Here is a 15,282-nt window from a genome sequence, read left to right as displayed (position 1 = left end):
TCTTCACCGTCCCTGGCTGCCTTGTGCTGCTGCTTCCCTTGTGCTCCCTGTCCTGATCCTTCATCCCTCGGGGACCTAGCTCAGCTCGCCAAGCTGGGAGTATTTCCTTTATAGATACATACAGATACAGATATATTTACTTTGCTGCACTGGTTACCATTGTGGTGTCAGCTTTCCAGCACTGTTTTCCTGATCCAAGTGACCGCACACCCTTGGCACACACGGGAGGGAGAGGGAAGGAGAGCCTGGAGGTGGAGAGGCTGGTGGGACCAATGGGGAGCAGCCCCAGGCAAGGGCAGCTCAGCCCCGTGTGCGCCCGCAGTCGCTGAACCTGCAGCTTGCGCATCCCGAGCCTGAACAGGGGCCAGCAGCTGGCTGAGATTCCCTGGGAAGGCCAGCCCGGAGCTCCCCTCCTGAGTGCCAAGCTCTGGGAGCACTCAGAATGTGCAGTGAGCTCCTAAGGAGAGACTCAACCCGTGGATTAATTCAGAGAGCAGAAGAGCTGGGTTCAGCCCATGGGGGTCTGGGACTGCATAGCCTGGCTGTGAGCGAGTTTGGGAGCTGAGTAGAGGATGGCAGGGTGGGTCCTCGGAGGGAATTGAAGTTGAGAGGAGAAAGTTTTAAGTTTGAAGTGGGAGGAGGAAGTTCCAAGTTTGGACTTCTTCTCCAGTCCCTTCTTTTGATTATTTTATCCCATAACAGGTCTATGAAAAAACCCCTAAAACTCATAAACAGCTCAGACTTCTGGGGTCAGAAACACACAGCCTTCAGTGGGGTGGGAACTACACAGCCTTCCCAATTTGGGGTTTTTCCTGACTCCTGTGGAATTCTTTTTTTTCTTCTCCTGTCTGACTTCAAGAGGAAGAATGAACCTTGTCCTTTAGCCCAGAGCCAAGTGCTGAGAGCTCCCCTCCAGGGGCTGGGGGTTGTGGATTTGAACCTTTACAGTGACACTGGGTCTGCACTGTTTGGGAAAGTGCCGCCACTGCTGGGCCATTTTCCAGACTCAGCTCTAAGAAGGATAGCAGTTCATTGCATCCCGGGATAGTTTGGGTTGGAAGAGCTTATCCAGTTCCACCCCTTGCTCTTTTGAGGGATACCCTCCACTCGACCAGGTTGCTCCAAGCTCCGTCCAACCTGGCCCTGAATTAAGAACACTCTGGGCAAGGACCATGTCTTTGATCTAAAGAAACTTGAATTCCTGCATCAGGTTTCCTGAATTCCAGTGTTGGGAAGCAAAGATACCGAGGAGCACAGAGGAAAGCAACAGCACAGAGCTTAATTTAAAAAAATACACCGTCTGAAGCAGCAAGCTTCAGTCAGAGCCTTTGCTGTTTGTGCTGAAGTGCAGAGATCTGATTTTAGTTGCACCTTTCCTGCTGTAGTTTGAGGTGAAGTGATAAGGCACTGCCTTATTGAAATACTCCACCCAGCTGAGATTAAATATTTAGGTATCTTGCATCACACTTGAGAATAAATTGCTTAAGGAGTTTATGTTTTCTTACAGAGTTCTGTTCATAAATGCAGCCCAGGAACTGAGTGTAACTCCCAGGTCTGTGCACAGGGTAAGTTTGGGAAGGTCAGTGGCTCCTGTCCCTGGCCTGTCCACAGGGGAGGGACAGCACCTGAGTAGCCTCATGTCACTGCTCCCTGTATGTGGAACCTCTCCGTGCCCTGTGCAGGAGTCGGGATGGGGAAGGCTCTCAGGACTGTGGGCTTTGCCTCCCTCACTTGATTTTCTGTGCTCCACAGGCCCTGGTCAAGAGGAGGAGTTCCCTGGTTTGTTGGTGAGCCCCAGCTGCCTTCCTGCAGTGAGGATAAAGGTCTCTGGGCTGATGCTCATCCCTGCTGACTTTGTCCTGGCATCCTCGGGGATAAGCTCTGGGAATCTCCTTGTCTTCACTCTATCCTTGCCTCCTCTCCTCCTGGATACATGGAGTGATTAACTCGTTTCTTCTTTCCTGTTCTCACTTCTTATAAGGACCTAACAACAGACCCTCTCCTGAAATGTCACTTACCTTCATTTTAAAACATCTTTTAAACAAACATCTCCTCCTTCTTTACCAAAGCAGACAATGGTTGCAGAAGGTAATGATATCCCGTGGTTTGGAATCTTTAAGGATTTCACTGTTGCTTCCAAAAATCTCGGGGGTGTGATAATCCTCACAGAGTAAATATCTACCTTGTGAATGACTTTAGGTCTTTTGAGAACAAAGTTTTGACTGCTGGATTAGTAACAAATAAAAAGGAATGTTGCCTCTTGGAATCTTCATTTTTAAAGTGAGGTCCTGCTGGGCAGCAGAGGGGCCTCTGTGACATGTTTGAGTGTCAGTGTAAAACAGAAGCTGCCATGGCTACATCCGAGCCTCCTAAACTGGCATTGCCACCACAAATTCTTCTCAAGCCACATTCCTAAATAAAAGTTGCTAGGATACCATAGTGGGATGCACAAATAACACTGACCTTCCAAACAAATGTGTGAAACTTAATTTTCACTCACATTTTGATATAAAATGATTAAATATTATTTGAAAATATCAGACATGGCTTGTTCTATTTATGCTCCCATATAAAGCTTTGTCCTGTATGTGATGAATTCTTTCAGCTGACAGTAGCCCCAGAATATGTTACCTCAGGGAAGAAAAGGGGGTGATTCTTTGAGTGAGTTGCCATTGTGGTGAGTCACTTGAGGTGGCCACAGTGTCACTGGGTCTTCAGGCTGTGCTGATCAGCAGTGTGGGCTTAGTGGAGTGTGAATTTCTTAAGGGCCTTAAGCTGAAGGAGGGCAGGGCTGGATGGGATATTGGGCAGGAATTGTTCCCTGGGAGGGTGGGCAGGCCCTGGCACAGGGTGCCCAGAGCAGCTGGGGCTGCCCCTGGATCCCTGGCAGTGCCCAAGACCAGGCTGGACATTGGGGCTGGGAGCAGCCTGGCACAGTGGGAGGTGTCCCTGCCCATGGCAGGGGTGGCACTGGATGGACTTTAATGTCCTTTCCAACCCAAACCATTCCATGATAATTTGCATCATACCCCTTACTTTTCATACTATTGATTATATAGACTAATTTTTATTTATTGTAAAACTGCAGATCCTGATTTTTAGATAAAAAGAGAATGTTCACAAGCTGATTAATGAACATTTTTTAACTAAAAAAAAAATACCTGGGATGGGACAGAATTTATTTTGCATGTTTAGAAACAACAGGATGAGCTGCTCCTCTTCTGCAAAGCTTTTGCCTCTCACTCCTAGAGCATTTGTAGGGAAGCTTCTGTTGCCTATTCCCAGCTGGAATGGCCGGAGTTCCCTGACCATTGGCTGCCTGCAGGGTCATCAGTGGGGCGGGAATGTTGGGGCAGGGACATTTTAACCAGGGGCTGCCAATCTCTGCTCTCTTTGTGCCTCTGAGCTCCTGAGTCCTGCTCTCCTCAGCCTGGTACACATAGCACAGAGTGAGTATGGGCTCTCTTGGGTTTAAATCATTCTGGTTTAAAGATTTTAAATTATTAAATTTAAAAATAGTAACATCTTAAAAGTTAAAATTTAAAATATTTTTTCAGAAAATTATGTTGTGTATAGTTCAACTTACTATTGATAAAACTTGCCTTAAAAATACTGTTTAGTGGCCACTGGCTCTGGACACCACTGACAATGCTCCTTAACTTCAAGGAGACGGCTGCCTGCTATGTGATAAATGCTCTTCTATATTACTATTATAGTACTGTCTTTATCTAATTCATCCCTTTGTTCTATCCCTCATTCTTTTACCTTTTCTTCTTTCTTGAGTTGTAATATAAAAGAGTTGATTATAATGGGGTTTCCCAAATACCTGTACCAAAACTGATCATTTTTAGCCTGAGATTTTTTTATTGCAAGTGATCATGGAGTTTTAAAACTAAAACATGTCTGCAACTTTGCAATATCTGTATTTCGCCCAACACTGGATTAGAAACCTGTTGGTGTCCCCCAGCATGAAACTACCATTAAATGTTAGCTCTGGTGTCTTGAGTTGATAGTGAACAACTCAGTGTTAATTTTCTATATTTTATCCTTCTATCTGTGTTTACTTTGACTTTATTCTACCTGGATATTTTGCCTAGTCCAGATGTTTTTCCTCATCAGGGCGTCTTTACTCAAGTCAAGCTGTAGCAGCTGATGTGAAGGAAAGGCACATCCCTGTCCTATCTGAAAATCTGCTTTGGATCATTTTTGTTTTTCCCTTAGAAATCTTTTAGGTTTTGTGGGGTTTTTTTCCCCTTTTCTAAGATACATTTTGTGTTGTCGTCCTCTCTTGTCCTCCTGCAAAGGAGAGGTCTCTGAGCTCACCTTGGGGCACTGGACAAGTGCGGGTCAGTGACCAGCTGCATGAAGAGGGTGGCCCTGCTTGTGTGTTGTGTGTGCTGGGATTACATCAGGGACACTCGTGGTTCCTTTTGTCCTAAACTCTTATCTGGGCTCTGTTCCTCCTCTGGGCAATGGGAGAATGGGAGGGGATCCCTACAGCCTCTGCCCTGGAGCCAGGCTAGGAGAGCTGGGGGTGTTCACCTAGAGGAGAGAAGGGTCAGGGAGAGCTCAGAGCCCCTTGCAGGGCCTAAAGGGGCTCCAGGAGAGCTGCAGAGGGACTGGGGACAAGGCATGGAGGGCCAGGAGCCAGGGAATGGCTTCCCAGTGCCAGAGGGCAGGGCTGGATGGGAGATTGGGCAGGAATTGTTCCCTGGCAGGGTGGGCAGGCCCTGGCACAGGGTGCCCAGAGCAGCTGGGGCTGCCCCTGGATCCCTGGATTGGGGCTTGGAGCAGCCTGGGACAGTGGAAGGTGGTTGGCAGGGAGTTGGAATGGGATGAGCTTTAAGATACCTCCCAAACCAAACTGGCTATTATTTTAGGTCCAAATAAGGACATATATAATTAGTTTATAAACTTCATCCTTCCTTCCTTTCTTTACTATTTTCTGAATTCCAGTGGGCTTTGTCAGTGCAAGTGAGCTCTTCCATCAGTAAGTGTGTGGAGAGTGCACACAGAAGTAAATCTCAGAGAGCAGAGGCTTCCAGAGCTGCTCAGAGAACACGCTGTACTTTTGCCGGGAGCCCCGTGTGCGTAAGCTGTGTGTGCACACCTGGGTGATGACGTGGTCACCCATGGACCCGCTCCCACTGGCCAGCAGCATGTCCATGTCTTTTCCCAAACCTCACTGGAACGGGAGAGTGGAGTGGAAACCCCACACTACGTTGTCTGAGTGAGCTCCTTTATTAATGCCACCTGTTGCTGGCCTCGTGGTTGTTCTCTCCCAGGAAAGCCAGAGCTGGAAGTTATTTCCATGTCTCATTGCTGGAGCCTTTCATTTCCATGAGGTGTTCAGAACTTTTCAGGCAGTGCCTCTAAAAACTCTTGAGTGGCCCCATCCAGCTCCAAACACTGTGTTCATGCAGTGGGTGCATCTCAGAAGGGCTTTGACCTTTGCAGACTTGGATTCTCCAAGGAATTGTTGGTCAGAGAGGCTGTGGACTCCCCATCCTGTGCAAGGCCAGATTGGATGGGGCTTGGAGCAATGTGGGATAGTGGAAGGTGTCCCTGCCCATGGCAGGGGTGGCACTGGATGGGCTTCAAGATCCCTTCCAACCCAAACCCTTCTGGGAGTCTGTGATTCTCTAGGCTGCAAATCCCAGCCTGGTCACTCATCATGGTTTTTCCTCTATCCCAGACTCCTGTATGAGTAGGAGCAGTTTCCAATGTGGCAAAATCAACCCCAGGATGGTTTTCCTCTCTGGTTCCTGGTATGCTCTGGGGCAGTTCAGCCTTGGAGGTTTAGTGTGTATCACATCTGATGAAGTTCTCCAGCACTTTGTGGTGCCTGCAGTTTGCTTTCCCCACCTCCCCCAGCTAATTCCAGCTGTTTTCCTTGTGTCCTGGTTTTCCTGCAGACCCATGGCTGAGCGGGTGCTGGTGATCGGCAGCGGAGGCAGAGAACACGCCCTGGCCTGGAAGTTGGCCCAGTCCCCCCACGTGAAACACGTGTTTGTGGCCCCGGGAAATGCAGGGACAGCTGACAATGGAAAAATCTCCAATTCAGGTGAAAACAAAAAAATACCATTTTTAAATTTGATAACTCAACCAGGAAAGTCTTGAGCTGAATCACAGCTGGTAGTGTGAAAGGATGATGATTATAGTGAAATGATGATGGTGATGATGGTGAGATGATGATGATGATGGATTACCATTTTTTAAGGTTTTGGGCATGTAAAATATATTTTAGATGCAGTTAAGAAGAAAAAAAAAAGTCTGAGCAAAGCCTTGTGTAAGTTGTGTCATTAATTTTATAAGATCTCAGCTATGATATCTCATTCTTTATGCTTGGGTTTGGAGGATTCAGCCAGAGCTGTTCCTCTGGGAATTCAGCTCAGGATAGTTGCTGTGGCTCCCACCTCAGTTTCCTCCTTTGTTCTCAGAATTGCATTGAAACCCCATGATCCCCACAACCCGTGACAAGAGCACTCTGTCACTGTGAACATAAATTCATTCCTTTGTCTTAGTGACCTTAAGAAATCAAGGTTATTTTCCAATATTTCTCTCTGTGTACTGGCTGCCTGGTTTGAGCTCTTAGTTTAACATATTAGGCTCTGACTGGCTGTAACTGAAACTTTTCATCGTTTTTGGTTTTGAGAAATCAAGCTTCAGGTATTGCAAATTGAGTATCCAAAATTTGGTCCTGCGTTTCAACAAAACCTGCCCTGAGGTGCTGGCACCCAGGGAATCAGTCCAAACCACAGAGATTCCTGTGTCCTTTCCATACTGGATCCTGAATGAGGGGCTTTACCCCACCTAAGACTTCAGTTTTCCCTTTAGAACGTGTGCTAAGATACAGAATTCGAGTTAACACAGGATGCATGTGAGTGTGGGTCATACACATCCATTTTCTGCACTCGTGTTGGTGTGGGAGCAGCTCTGTGTGTTGCTGTCTCCTGTGGAAACCTGAGTCCTGTCAGGTTCTTGTACAGCAGGGAATTATTGTAGAATTCCATTGGAATGCTTCATTACAGGCTTTTTAAAGAACTTTGTCCTTAACTTCTCTGAGCAGTCACAGCATCATGAGTAGTGTTTTGCTCTGTTGGGCCTCTGAGGAGAGGCCTGGAAGGAAGAGCTTGACAGGACCAGAAAGTGAAAAAAACCCCTTTACCTTTGTCCTAAATGGGGTCATGGCCAGGCTGCAGGGCCTGTGGAATGGGAATTCCAGGGGTTTTTTTTCAAGCTGTGCCTTTTTAAACCCCCACTGTTCTTTTTTCTCTTTCATTCCATAAAAAAACTTTGACCCACCAGTGGATGATGGTTGAGCTCGAGCCAGGTCCATGAAATCTCCCATGTGGAATAAATTGTTTTGCTCTGCACATGGGCTCACCTGTGCTGTGGGAGAGAAATCTTCACCAGCCCAGGAAGAATCTAGAATTTGTGAAGAGTTTGACTTATGTGGGTTTTTAAGGAAAGAATTTGGCTCACCTGTTCAGGAATTTCAGTGCTGTCACTGGGGCCTTGATTTAACTCAGGGTGGAAAATGGGAAACAGCTTTACAGAACCACATGAGCCTTGTTGTGTTATGTGGGCAACAATACCTGGGAAATCTGGGAATGTCTGGGAAACTCCTTCCCTACTTCCTGGGGATTTTTTGGTATAATCAAGATTTGGCTCTGAAAGTTTGTTCTGCCTTCGTGGGTCATGGAATTGCCTTTAATTAACATTGCAACTCTGGGTCTTGGGTGATTACTGAAACGTGAAAAAGTGAGCTGAAAATGATAAATAACCTTAAATCTTTCAAACTTTGCCTGCATTCAAGTAAAAAAAAAAATTTGTGGTTGATCTAAGCTGGTAATTGTTTCCAGCAATAAAGAGGGATTTAGGCTGAGTGCCTAAATACAGGTTTATGTTCAATTTAGACTGGATTATCAGGGCAGTTTTGGTGCAGAAGCACGGACAATGGCTTGCTGAATGCAGACAGACATAGGTGTGTCTGTGAGTGGGCTTCACTATCCTGACACCTCCTTCTGTCACATTTTACTTCTCAGTGCAACTTGTACTCTTGAATCTAAGCTCCACCTTTGAAAGCCTTGGTCCAAGGTCCTCCTGTCTGTTCCGAAGGAATGTTCAGCTGTTGTTTTAAGCAAACACAGTTACAGAAAGGTCCCCTTTCAGTCAGCAACCTGAGGAAAATGATGTTTGGGAGGGAAGTAAAATCATGGATAATCAACATGATTTATTCCTTCTTGTTTGTTGACAGGACATTTCCCCATTGTGTAAATCTTGTGCCACACTCACTGTTCATATCATGAGTAGATCAGACCTGCAGCAAGAAATCTGGGGTGAATTCCAGGGTCTTTCCTTTCTCTGCTTGGAGAGGGACTGGGGACAAGGGCTGGAGGGCCAGGAGCCAGGGAATGGCTTCCCAGTGCCAGAGGGCAGGGCTGGATGGGAGATTGGGCAGGAATTGTTCCCTGGCAGGGTGGGCAGGCCCTGGCACAGGGTGCCCAGAGCAGCTGGGGCTGCCCCTGGATCCCTGGCAGTGCCCAAGGCCAGGCTGGACATTGGGGCTTGGAGCAGCCTGGCACAGTGGGAGGTGTCCCTGCCATGGCAGGGGTGGCACTGGATGGGCTTTAAGGTCCCTCCCAGCCCAAATCAGTCTGGGATTCTGTGATTCTATGGATTTATTCATCCAGGATGGGGAGCACACAATGGGCACAGACACAAAATCCTGTTCTCTCCTTCCTCTCTCGTCACTTCCCAGAAACTGACTGGAGACACCATCAGCTCCCAGTGTATTGGCAGTGTTCTGCCATGTCCCAAGGGAAAGGATGAGAGAAAATGGTCCTAAGTTGCACCAGGGGAGGTTCAGACTGGAGATTGGAAACATTTTTTCCCTGCAGAGTGGTCAGGCTTTGGGATGAGTTGCCCAGTGGAGTCACTGTCTCTGGGAGTGTCCCAGACATGTCTGGATGTGGCCCTTGGGGACAGGCTTTGGGGTGCTGCTGGTGCTGCTGGGGTGGCACTGGGTGATCCTGGAGGGCTCTGCCAGCCCTGGTGATCCTGGGATTCTGTTCTCCCTTTGCCAGCCCTGTGCCCTGGTGTGCTCAGTCTCCTCCCTGCATAAGCAGCCAATCCATGCTGTGCTCATCTCTTTTTTGGCTGTCTGGATCCGTGTTCCCATCCTCTGCAGACCTTGGCTTTATTTATTCATGATAAAAGCAGTGGAATTGCAGAGCTTTGCGTAACTTTTGGATCATGAGATTGACATTATTGTCTTTGGTGTAGGACGTTTCTTTTGTTTGCTCAGTTTGGGGCATTCCAAGTGTCATCACACTGAATGTTTGTTTTTGGAAAGATCATGGTTGTAACAACTTGAGCCCACATATCCTCAGCCATAGTGACAGCACAGTGTCCTTCTTAATTTAAGTTCACCATAATATTAAAAAAAGTTCTGATTCCCCTTGGTTTCAGAGGGCTCAGTTTGGTGCAATTTTAACTGGCACTACAGAAAGAAAGAAAAAAGAAAATAGATGAGTTGAAATTCTACCACCAACCGTTTGTTTCATCCCCAACACCCTCCTGGCACCAAAATCATAAAATCACAGAATTGTGGAATGGTGTGGGTTGGAAGGGACCTTAAAGCCCATGCCATGAGCAGGGACACCTTCCACTGTCCCAGGCTGCTCCAAGCCCCAGTGACCGACCTGGTCTTACATCTGTAAAGCTCCATGGTGACCATCTTCAGGGAGGAAACTTGCTGGAAATAATTTTTTTTTCCCTTTGAGTTTTTTTTTCTTGGATTCTTTGCAATGTGGCTTGTGCTGGCAAACACAAGGGGGTCAGACCGGTTTGCTGGCTGGCAGGCCAGGGGATCCCAGAGCTTTTTATCTCACCTTCAAGAGCAAGGTGGGTTGACAAGGCTATGAAGGTGGGGAAGGGTCTGGAGGGGCCCCACGAGGAGCAGCTGAGGTCCCTTGGCTTGTCCAGCTGGAGCAGAGGAGCCTGAGGGCAGAGCTCCCCGGGGCTGCAGCTCCTCCCGAGGGGCAGCACAGGGACAGCTCCGATCTCTGCTCCTGGGACAGGGACAGCAGCCAGGGAGCGGCTGGAGCTGGGCCAGGGCAGGCTCAGGCTGGAGAGCAGGGAAAGGTTCTTCCCCCAGAGGCTGCTGGGCACTGCCCAGGCTCCCCAGGGAATGGGCACGGCCCCGAGGCTGCCAGAGCTCCAGGAGCGTTTGGGCAGCGCTGCCAGGGATGCCCAGGCTGGGATTGCTGGGGGGTCTGGGCAGGGCCAGGGGTGGGACTGGGTGATCCTGGGGGTCCTTTCCCACTCAGGATATTCCATGGTTCCATGATTTATGACTCTATGAAGGTGGATGTCCAACCAGAGCCTTTGCCTGGGGTTTGGGGGTCTGTTTTGGGTGAGTCTCTGCCAGTGTGGGCTTCACTCTTCTAGGTTCCCAGTGACCTGGCAGCCCAGAAGGTGAGGCTGGTGAGTGCTCTGTGACAACTCAGAGGAGCACCCATGGACGGGATCTTCCCCTGTTTTGTGTCTCCAACAGCTGTTCCAGTCAGTGACCATGCTGCCGTTGCCCAGTTCTGCAGAGATCAGGACATCAGGCTGGTGGTGGTTGGTCCCGAGGTTCCTCTTGCTGCTGGTAAGAGAAACAAGCTGGAAATCACAGCCTTGAGCATTTAGGAAGAAAAGTAAATTTGAGTCCTCATCTGTGCATCACTCAACAGTGTCTCCAGTCTGAATGGAAACAGATCCTCTGGGGCAGTTTCCCTGAAATTCAGAGTCATGCTGAGGTGAAAAGGAATTTCTGAAGTGTGTGAGCAAGAAAGCCAGTTTTGGTTTTCCTATGGAGTTTTCATGTTTTGAAATAATTATAATTTGAGTCTTGGTAAAAAAAAACTAATTATAAACATACTGATAGTTTTTCTGCTTAAACCATTTGTCATCTTCACGGAAGACTCATGTTGACCTTTTAGCTCAAAGGTGTCTTAAACCAAGGGAGGATTGTAATCCTTTCCCAAACCCAGCACATCCTGGGGGCCTCCAGTGGTGCAGGGTTCCCTGCTCCTGGTTCCAGTGAGGAAAGCAGGCACTGCAGACATCCAGATCACTTCTTGTTCCTGGCATTCTTGCTCCAAGGAATCGTGCACCCCTGGACTTGGCTGGCCTGACTCCCATAAATCATCTGGAGATTTATAACATGTTTTGTGTTTAGGAATTGTGGATGACTTGACAGCAGCTGGGATCAGGTGTTTTGGCCCCACAGCAAAGGCAGCTCAGCTGGAGTCCAGCAAGAGCTTTACTAAAGCCTTTCTGGATCGTCATGAGATCCCCACTGCCAGATGGAAAGCCTTCACTGATCCCAAAGCAGCATGTGGCTTCATCAACAGGTACAATTCCTGTCATTTTAGACATATTCTTACTGACAGTGTGCTGGATATCCAAACCAATCAAACAATTGCTCATGTATCAACACCTTTGGGATAGAACATCTGCCAAGGTTTCACAGGGTCACCCACCACGACTCTCTCAAAGTCTGCAGCAGGTCTGAGAAAAATGGTTCCTCCTGCTCTAAAATGAAATGGAAGTTCAGTGTTCAGTTCACAGGAGAATGTAGGACAGGCTGTTATTCTTTTGCCAGTCTGCCTGCTGGGGAAAGGCAGGGAGCAGCCCAGAGCCATCTGTGCTGGCTTCTTGTCCCTCTTCTCCACCAAAAAAACCTGGGGAATTACTCAGCAACTGATGATCTGCTCATCACAGTACAACCCAGGTGACCCCAGATGACACAAGAGTAAATTCACGAATGGAAAGCAGTAATGTACAGTCAGGAAATTCCCTGGTGGGGAAAAGAAGCTGAAACCCTTCTCAGGCAGAGCATAACGAGAGCAGCCTGGTGTGATTTGTGTGTTACTCAATAAGGTTGCTGTGAAAACTGAAAAGTACTTTGGTCTTTCGATTCTTGAAACGTTCAAAGTGTCTTTGCAAGGGCTGTTCATGTGGAGTGTCTGTCCTGTGCCTTGGCAGTGCCAACTTCCCTGCTTTGGTTGTCAAAGCCAGTGGCCTGGCAGCTGGCAAAGGAGTCATCGTGGCTTCGACCAAGGAAGAGGCCTGCAGAGCTGTCACTGAAATCATGCAGGTGAGCAGGAATGTCAGCACCAAATCAGCTGTTCAGCACCTCAGAGCATCACAGATACTCCTCCTTTCATGTAACAGGAACTTGGCTGTCAGACATCAAATCTTTTACCCTTTTATTTGGCCAGCCATGAAACTCTGTTGTATTTATTGCTTGAGGCAGAGTTCCTTTAGGCTAAAATAAAACCATTCTTCATGAAAACCCACCCTTACTTCACTTACTCATATATGCAATTCCTTTTTTTTTTTTTTTATCACTGTATGAGACTTCTGCAGTCCAGCAGGTCCCACAGTGCAGGAACACGAACTCAGTGATTGAGGTGATCTTTACAAGCACCATTTGGACTAAGCACAGCACTTAAATGTGTAGTCAGATTCTAGTGGGATTATTTCAAGTGCAATTCACATTGAGGAAGGGTATTGCACAAATATATTTGGAGCATCAAGATTTGAAGTGAGGCCAAATGAAGTAATTTTATCTGACCAGTGAGGAACACAGAGCTGAGGCTCCCAGGTCTGGCCCTCAGCTGGTGTCAGCAGCACAGCATCCTAAAATTCCATGGAGTTCTGCTAATCCATGGGAGACATTATCTGACACACTTGTGCTCCAAGAGTCAGAACATGGGGGCTGCAGTCACATTTTGGGGGGCCTATGGTCACTGGATGATTCATGTGTACAAAAAACCAGCAAGTTAGAGAGTTCTAGAGATCCCCAAAATCACCTTGGCAGTGTGGGCTGGTTGTTCTTAATTTCTTAATTACCCAGAATATGCAGCCAGGGTTCAAACATTGCACTGGGATACGAAAATCCTGCTCCCTTCCCATGTGTTGTATAAAATTGCACTTCTTTATCAAGTGAAAGTGCAGTCATTGCTGTTGGGGTGAATTTCAGAATGTAGAGCATGAGGAATTGCTCAGTAATCACAAATACCCTCTGCCATTTGAAAAGATTCAGTGATAAACCCTGCCCTTATTTGAGAATAAGCAGAAAGGAGGAGTAGGGATTTTACCACTGCTGACATCCCTGAGGGGAGAATGGATTTATAGTCTCAAACCTGTGCTGCATTTTTGCTGTATTAAAAATACATATTTGTTGTTGCATTTTCAGTAGTTTAAAACTGGAATAGAACTAAAGAGATTTTGTTTTACTGTAGGATAAGAGTTTTGGCACAGCTGGGGAAACTGTTGTTGTTGAAGAACTTCTTGAAGGAGAAGAAATTTCTGTAAGTGCATCTTGCTGTAACACTTTGGTTCTACCTGTTCTGAATTGTTTGGGATTCACCAAGTACCTTCACCTACAAAGAGGAGGATTTTCTTAGCTAAATTAAAACCATTTCCTGCTTATAAATACAATTGTATTGGTTAAAGACAGCTGTGCTAAGAACCAAGCTTCCTGTGGTCTGTTAAATTAAATTAAATCAAATGAAATCAGAATAACTGGTGCCACATGGAAAAGAAAACCCGAATCTTAACACTTTTAGTGTCATGGAGGGCCCAGATCTGTGTTAGGATTTTCTGACAGCTCAGTATTTTCACAGTGTTGATTTATCTGCAGACACAGAACACTTTCTTCATTCTAAGCTGATTCAGCTCCTTCATTTAAAATCTGGACCAGGTTTAAATGTCAGAGTGGGAAGGAGGGAAGGAAAATGAAGCCCAGGGTTGGGCAACTCGACACCTGCAGCACACAAAGGACAACAGCCAAGCTCCAGCTCGGGTTCTCCAAGTCCTGGGGCTGGAATGGGCTTGTGCTGGAAGTTGGGAACATTCCTCTTGGAGCTGTGGTGGTTACAAAGTCAATCAGCCCCAACTCTTGCCATCTCTGCATGGTCAGACTTTCCTGCCCACAGGGAGAAATGGATGTGCACATATTGGGTGTCTTTATTCCCTCCTGCTTGCCTAGACCTGTTTAGGAACCAAGGGATTATCCAGCCCTTCATTCTCTGGTGGGAAATATGTCATGCTCCTAAATATTCCTTGGAATACCAAGCAGATCTATTGCAATGTAACACAATAATCCAAACATGCAGTTGAAGGTGGGATTTTTGCTCTGCTGACTGGCAGTTAGGAAGGAAATGTACTGCTTGCCTTGCCCAGCAAAATAATTCACCTTCCACAAATGACTTATTTTTTAGTAGATTAATATTGTGGCTTATTTTGGATCCCTGCTGGTTTTATAATTAGATTATAAAATGGTTTTGAGTACTGCTCCCATCAGTCCAGACAGGGAACAACGTTACCCAGTTTGAGTGCACAACATCATCCAGTTCCAGAAGACGCCAGCAGGCTTGTTGTTCTGAAGATATTGAGGATAAAAGCAACTGCTATATACATAATTTATAAATATTTCACAAGTAAATAGCTTTATCAGCAAGGAAAAAGAAGTCTTGGAAGGAATGTAATGCCTTCCTTCCAGGACACGGGCTGGGAAGGCAAATGAAGAAGTCATTTCCATCATGGAGTATTTTAATTAATTAATTTTTTTAAACCTTTGGAGTGTTTCTTTTCAGTGCAACTGCTGATGGTATCATTTTTCTAGGTTTTATTAAAGGCAATTTCTGAAGGAAGGTCACACAAGATGAGTCCCTGCTTCCTGAGGAAAAGGCAAATGCTTAGAACCCCATCATTTATTTTATCAGGGAGGCAGAGTTTATCCTCTTGAAAATCCCTTTGTCACAGTGAAAACCATCTATATTTGCACTAATTGCACTTGAATTTTAACTCTTTTCCTTGTTTTTAGTGCCTGTGTTTCAGTGATGGGGTCACCATTGCTCCCATGCCCCCGGCCCAGGACCACAAGAGGCTGATGGATGGAGATGAAGGCCCCAACACAGGAGGGATGGGAGCTTATTCCCCAGCTCCTCAGGTGCAAATGGATTGATAAGGAAGGGAAAAATGCATTGATAAGGATGGGAAAATGGACTGATAATGGGATGTTTCACTCCAGCTGTACCACAGCCATCACTGAAAGCCTGTGGGGATGTTTAATTCCAGCAAGAGGAGCAGGAGGGAATGGGCTCAGCTGGATGGAAAGAGCTGCTTAAAGCAGACATGGCCAACTAAAATCCCCAGCTTCACCAATTTCTCTGAAGAGGAGGATACCTCTACTGAATTACTTGGAATTATAAAGGGAGA

General features: G+C 46.8%; 1 protein-coding gene across 2 annotated transcripts in view; it reads left to right on the top strand.

Annotated features, from left to right (window-relative positions):
• Window positions 1–15,282, top strand: part of GART (phosphoribosylglycinamide formyltransferase, phosphoribosylglycinamide synthetase, phosphoribosylaminoimidazole synthetase) — a 35,598-nt gene that overhangs the window by 1,748 nt on the left and 18,568 nt on the right. Inside the window, exons 2-9 of one of the 2 annotated variants that reach the window (XM_069005639.1) lie at window positions 1,508–1,565; window positions 1,753–1,823; window positions 5,916–6,064; window positions 10,562–10,657; window positions 11,231–11,405; window positions 12,040–12,151; window positions 13,302–13,370; window positions 14,888–15,013. In XM_069005639.1, coding sequence (XP_068861740.1) covers window positions 5,920–6,064; window positions 10,562–10,657; window positions 11,231–11,405; window positions 12,040–12,151; window positions 13,302–13,370; window positions 14,888–15,013 — 723 coding nt within the window. In that variant the 5' untranslated portion in view covers window positions 1,508–1,565; window positions 1,753–1,823; window positions 5,916–5,919. Of the gene's footprint in view, window positions 1–1,507; window positions 1,566–1,752; window positions 1,824–3,343; window positions 3,450–5,915; window positions 6,065–10,561; window positions 10,658–11,230; window positions 11,406–12,039; window positions 12,152–13,301; window positions 13,371–14,887; window positions 15,014–15,282 lie in introns of those variants that run through there. The other variant, XM_069005555.1, reaches the window with a different exon arrangement.

The sequence above is a fragment of the Aphelocoma coerulescens genome, chromosome 1, assembly GCF_041296385.1.
Source record: "Aphelocoma coerulescens isolate FSJ_1873_10779 chromosome 1, UR_Acoe_1.0, whole genome shotgun sequence".
NCBI lineage: Eukaryota > Metazoa > Chordata > Aves > Passeriformes > Corvidae > Aphelocoma > Aphelocoma coerulescens.
This window is presented reverse-complemented; position numbering and strand designations above follow the sequence as displayed.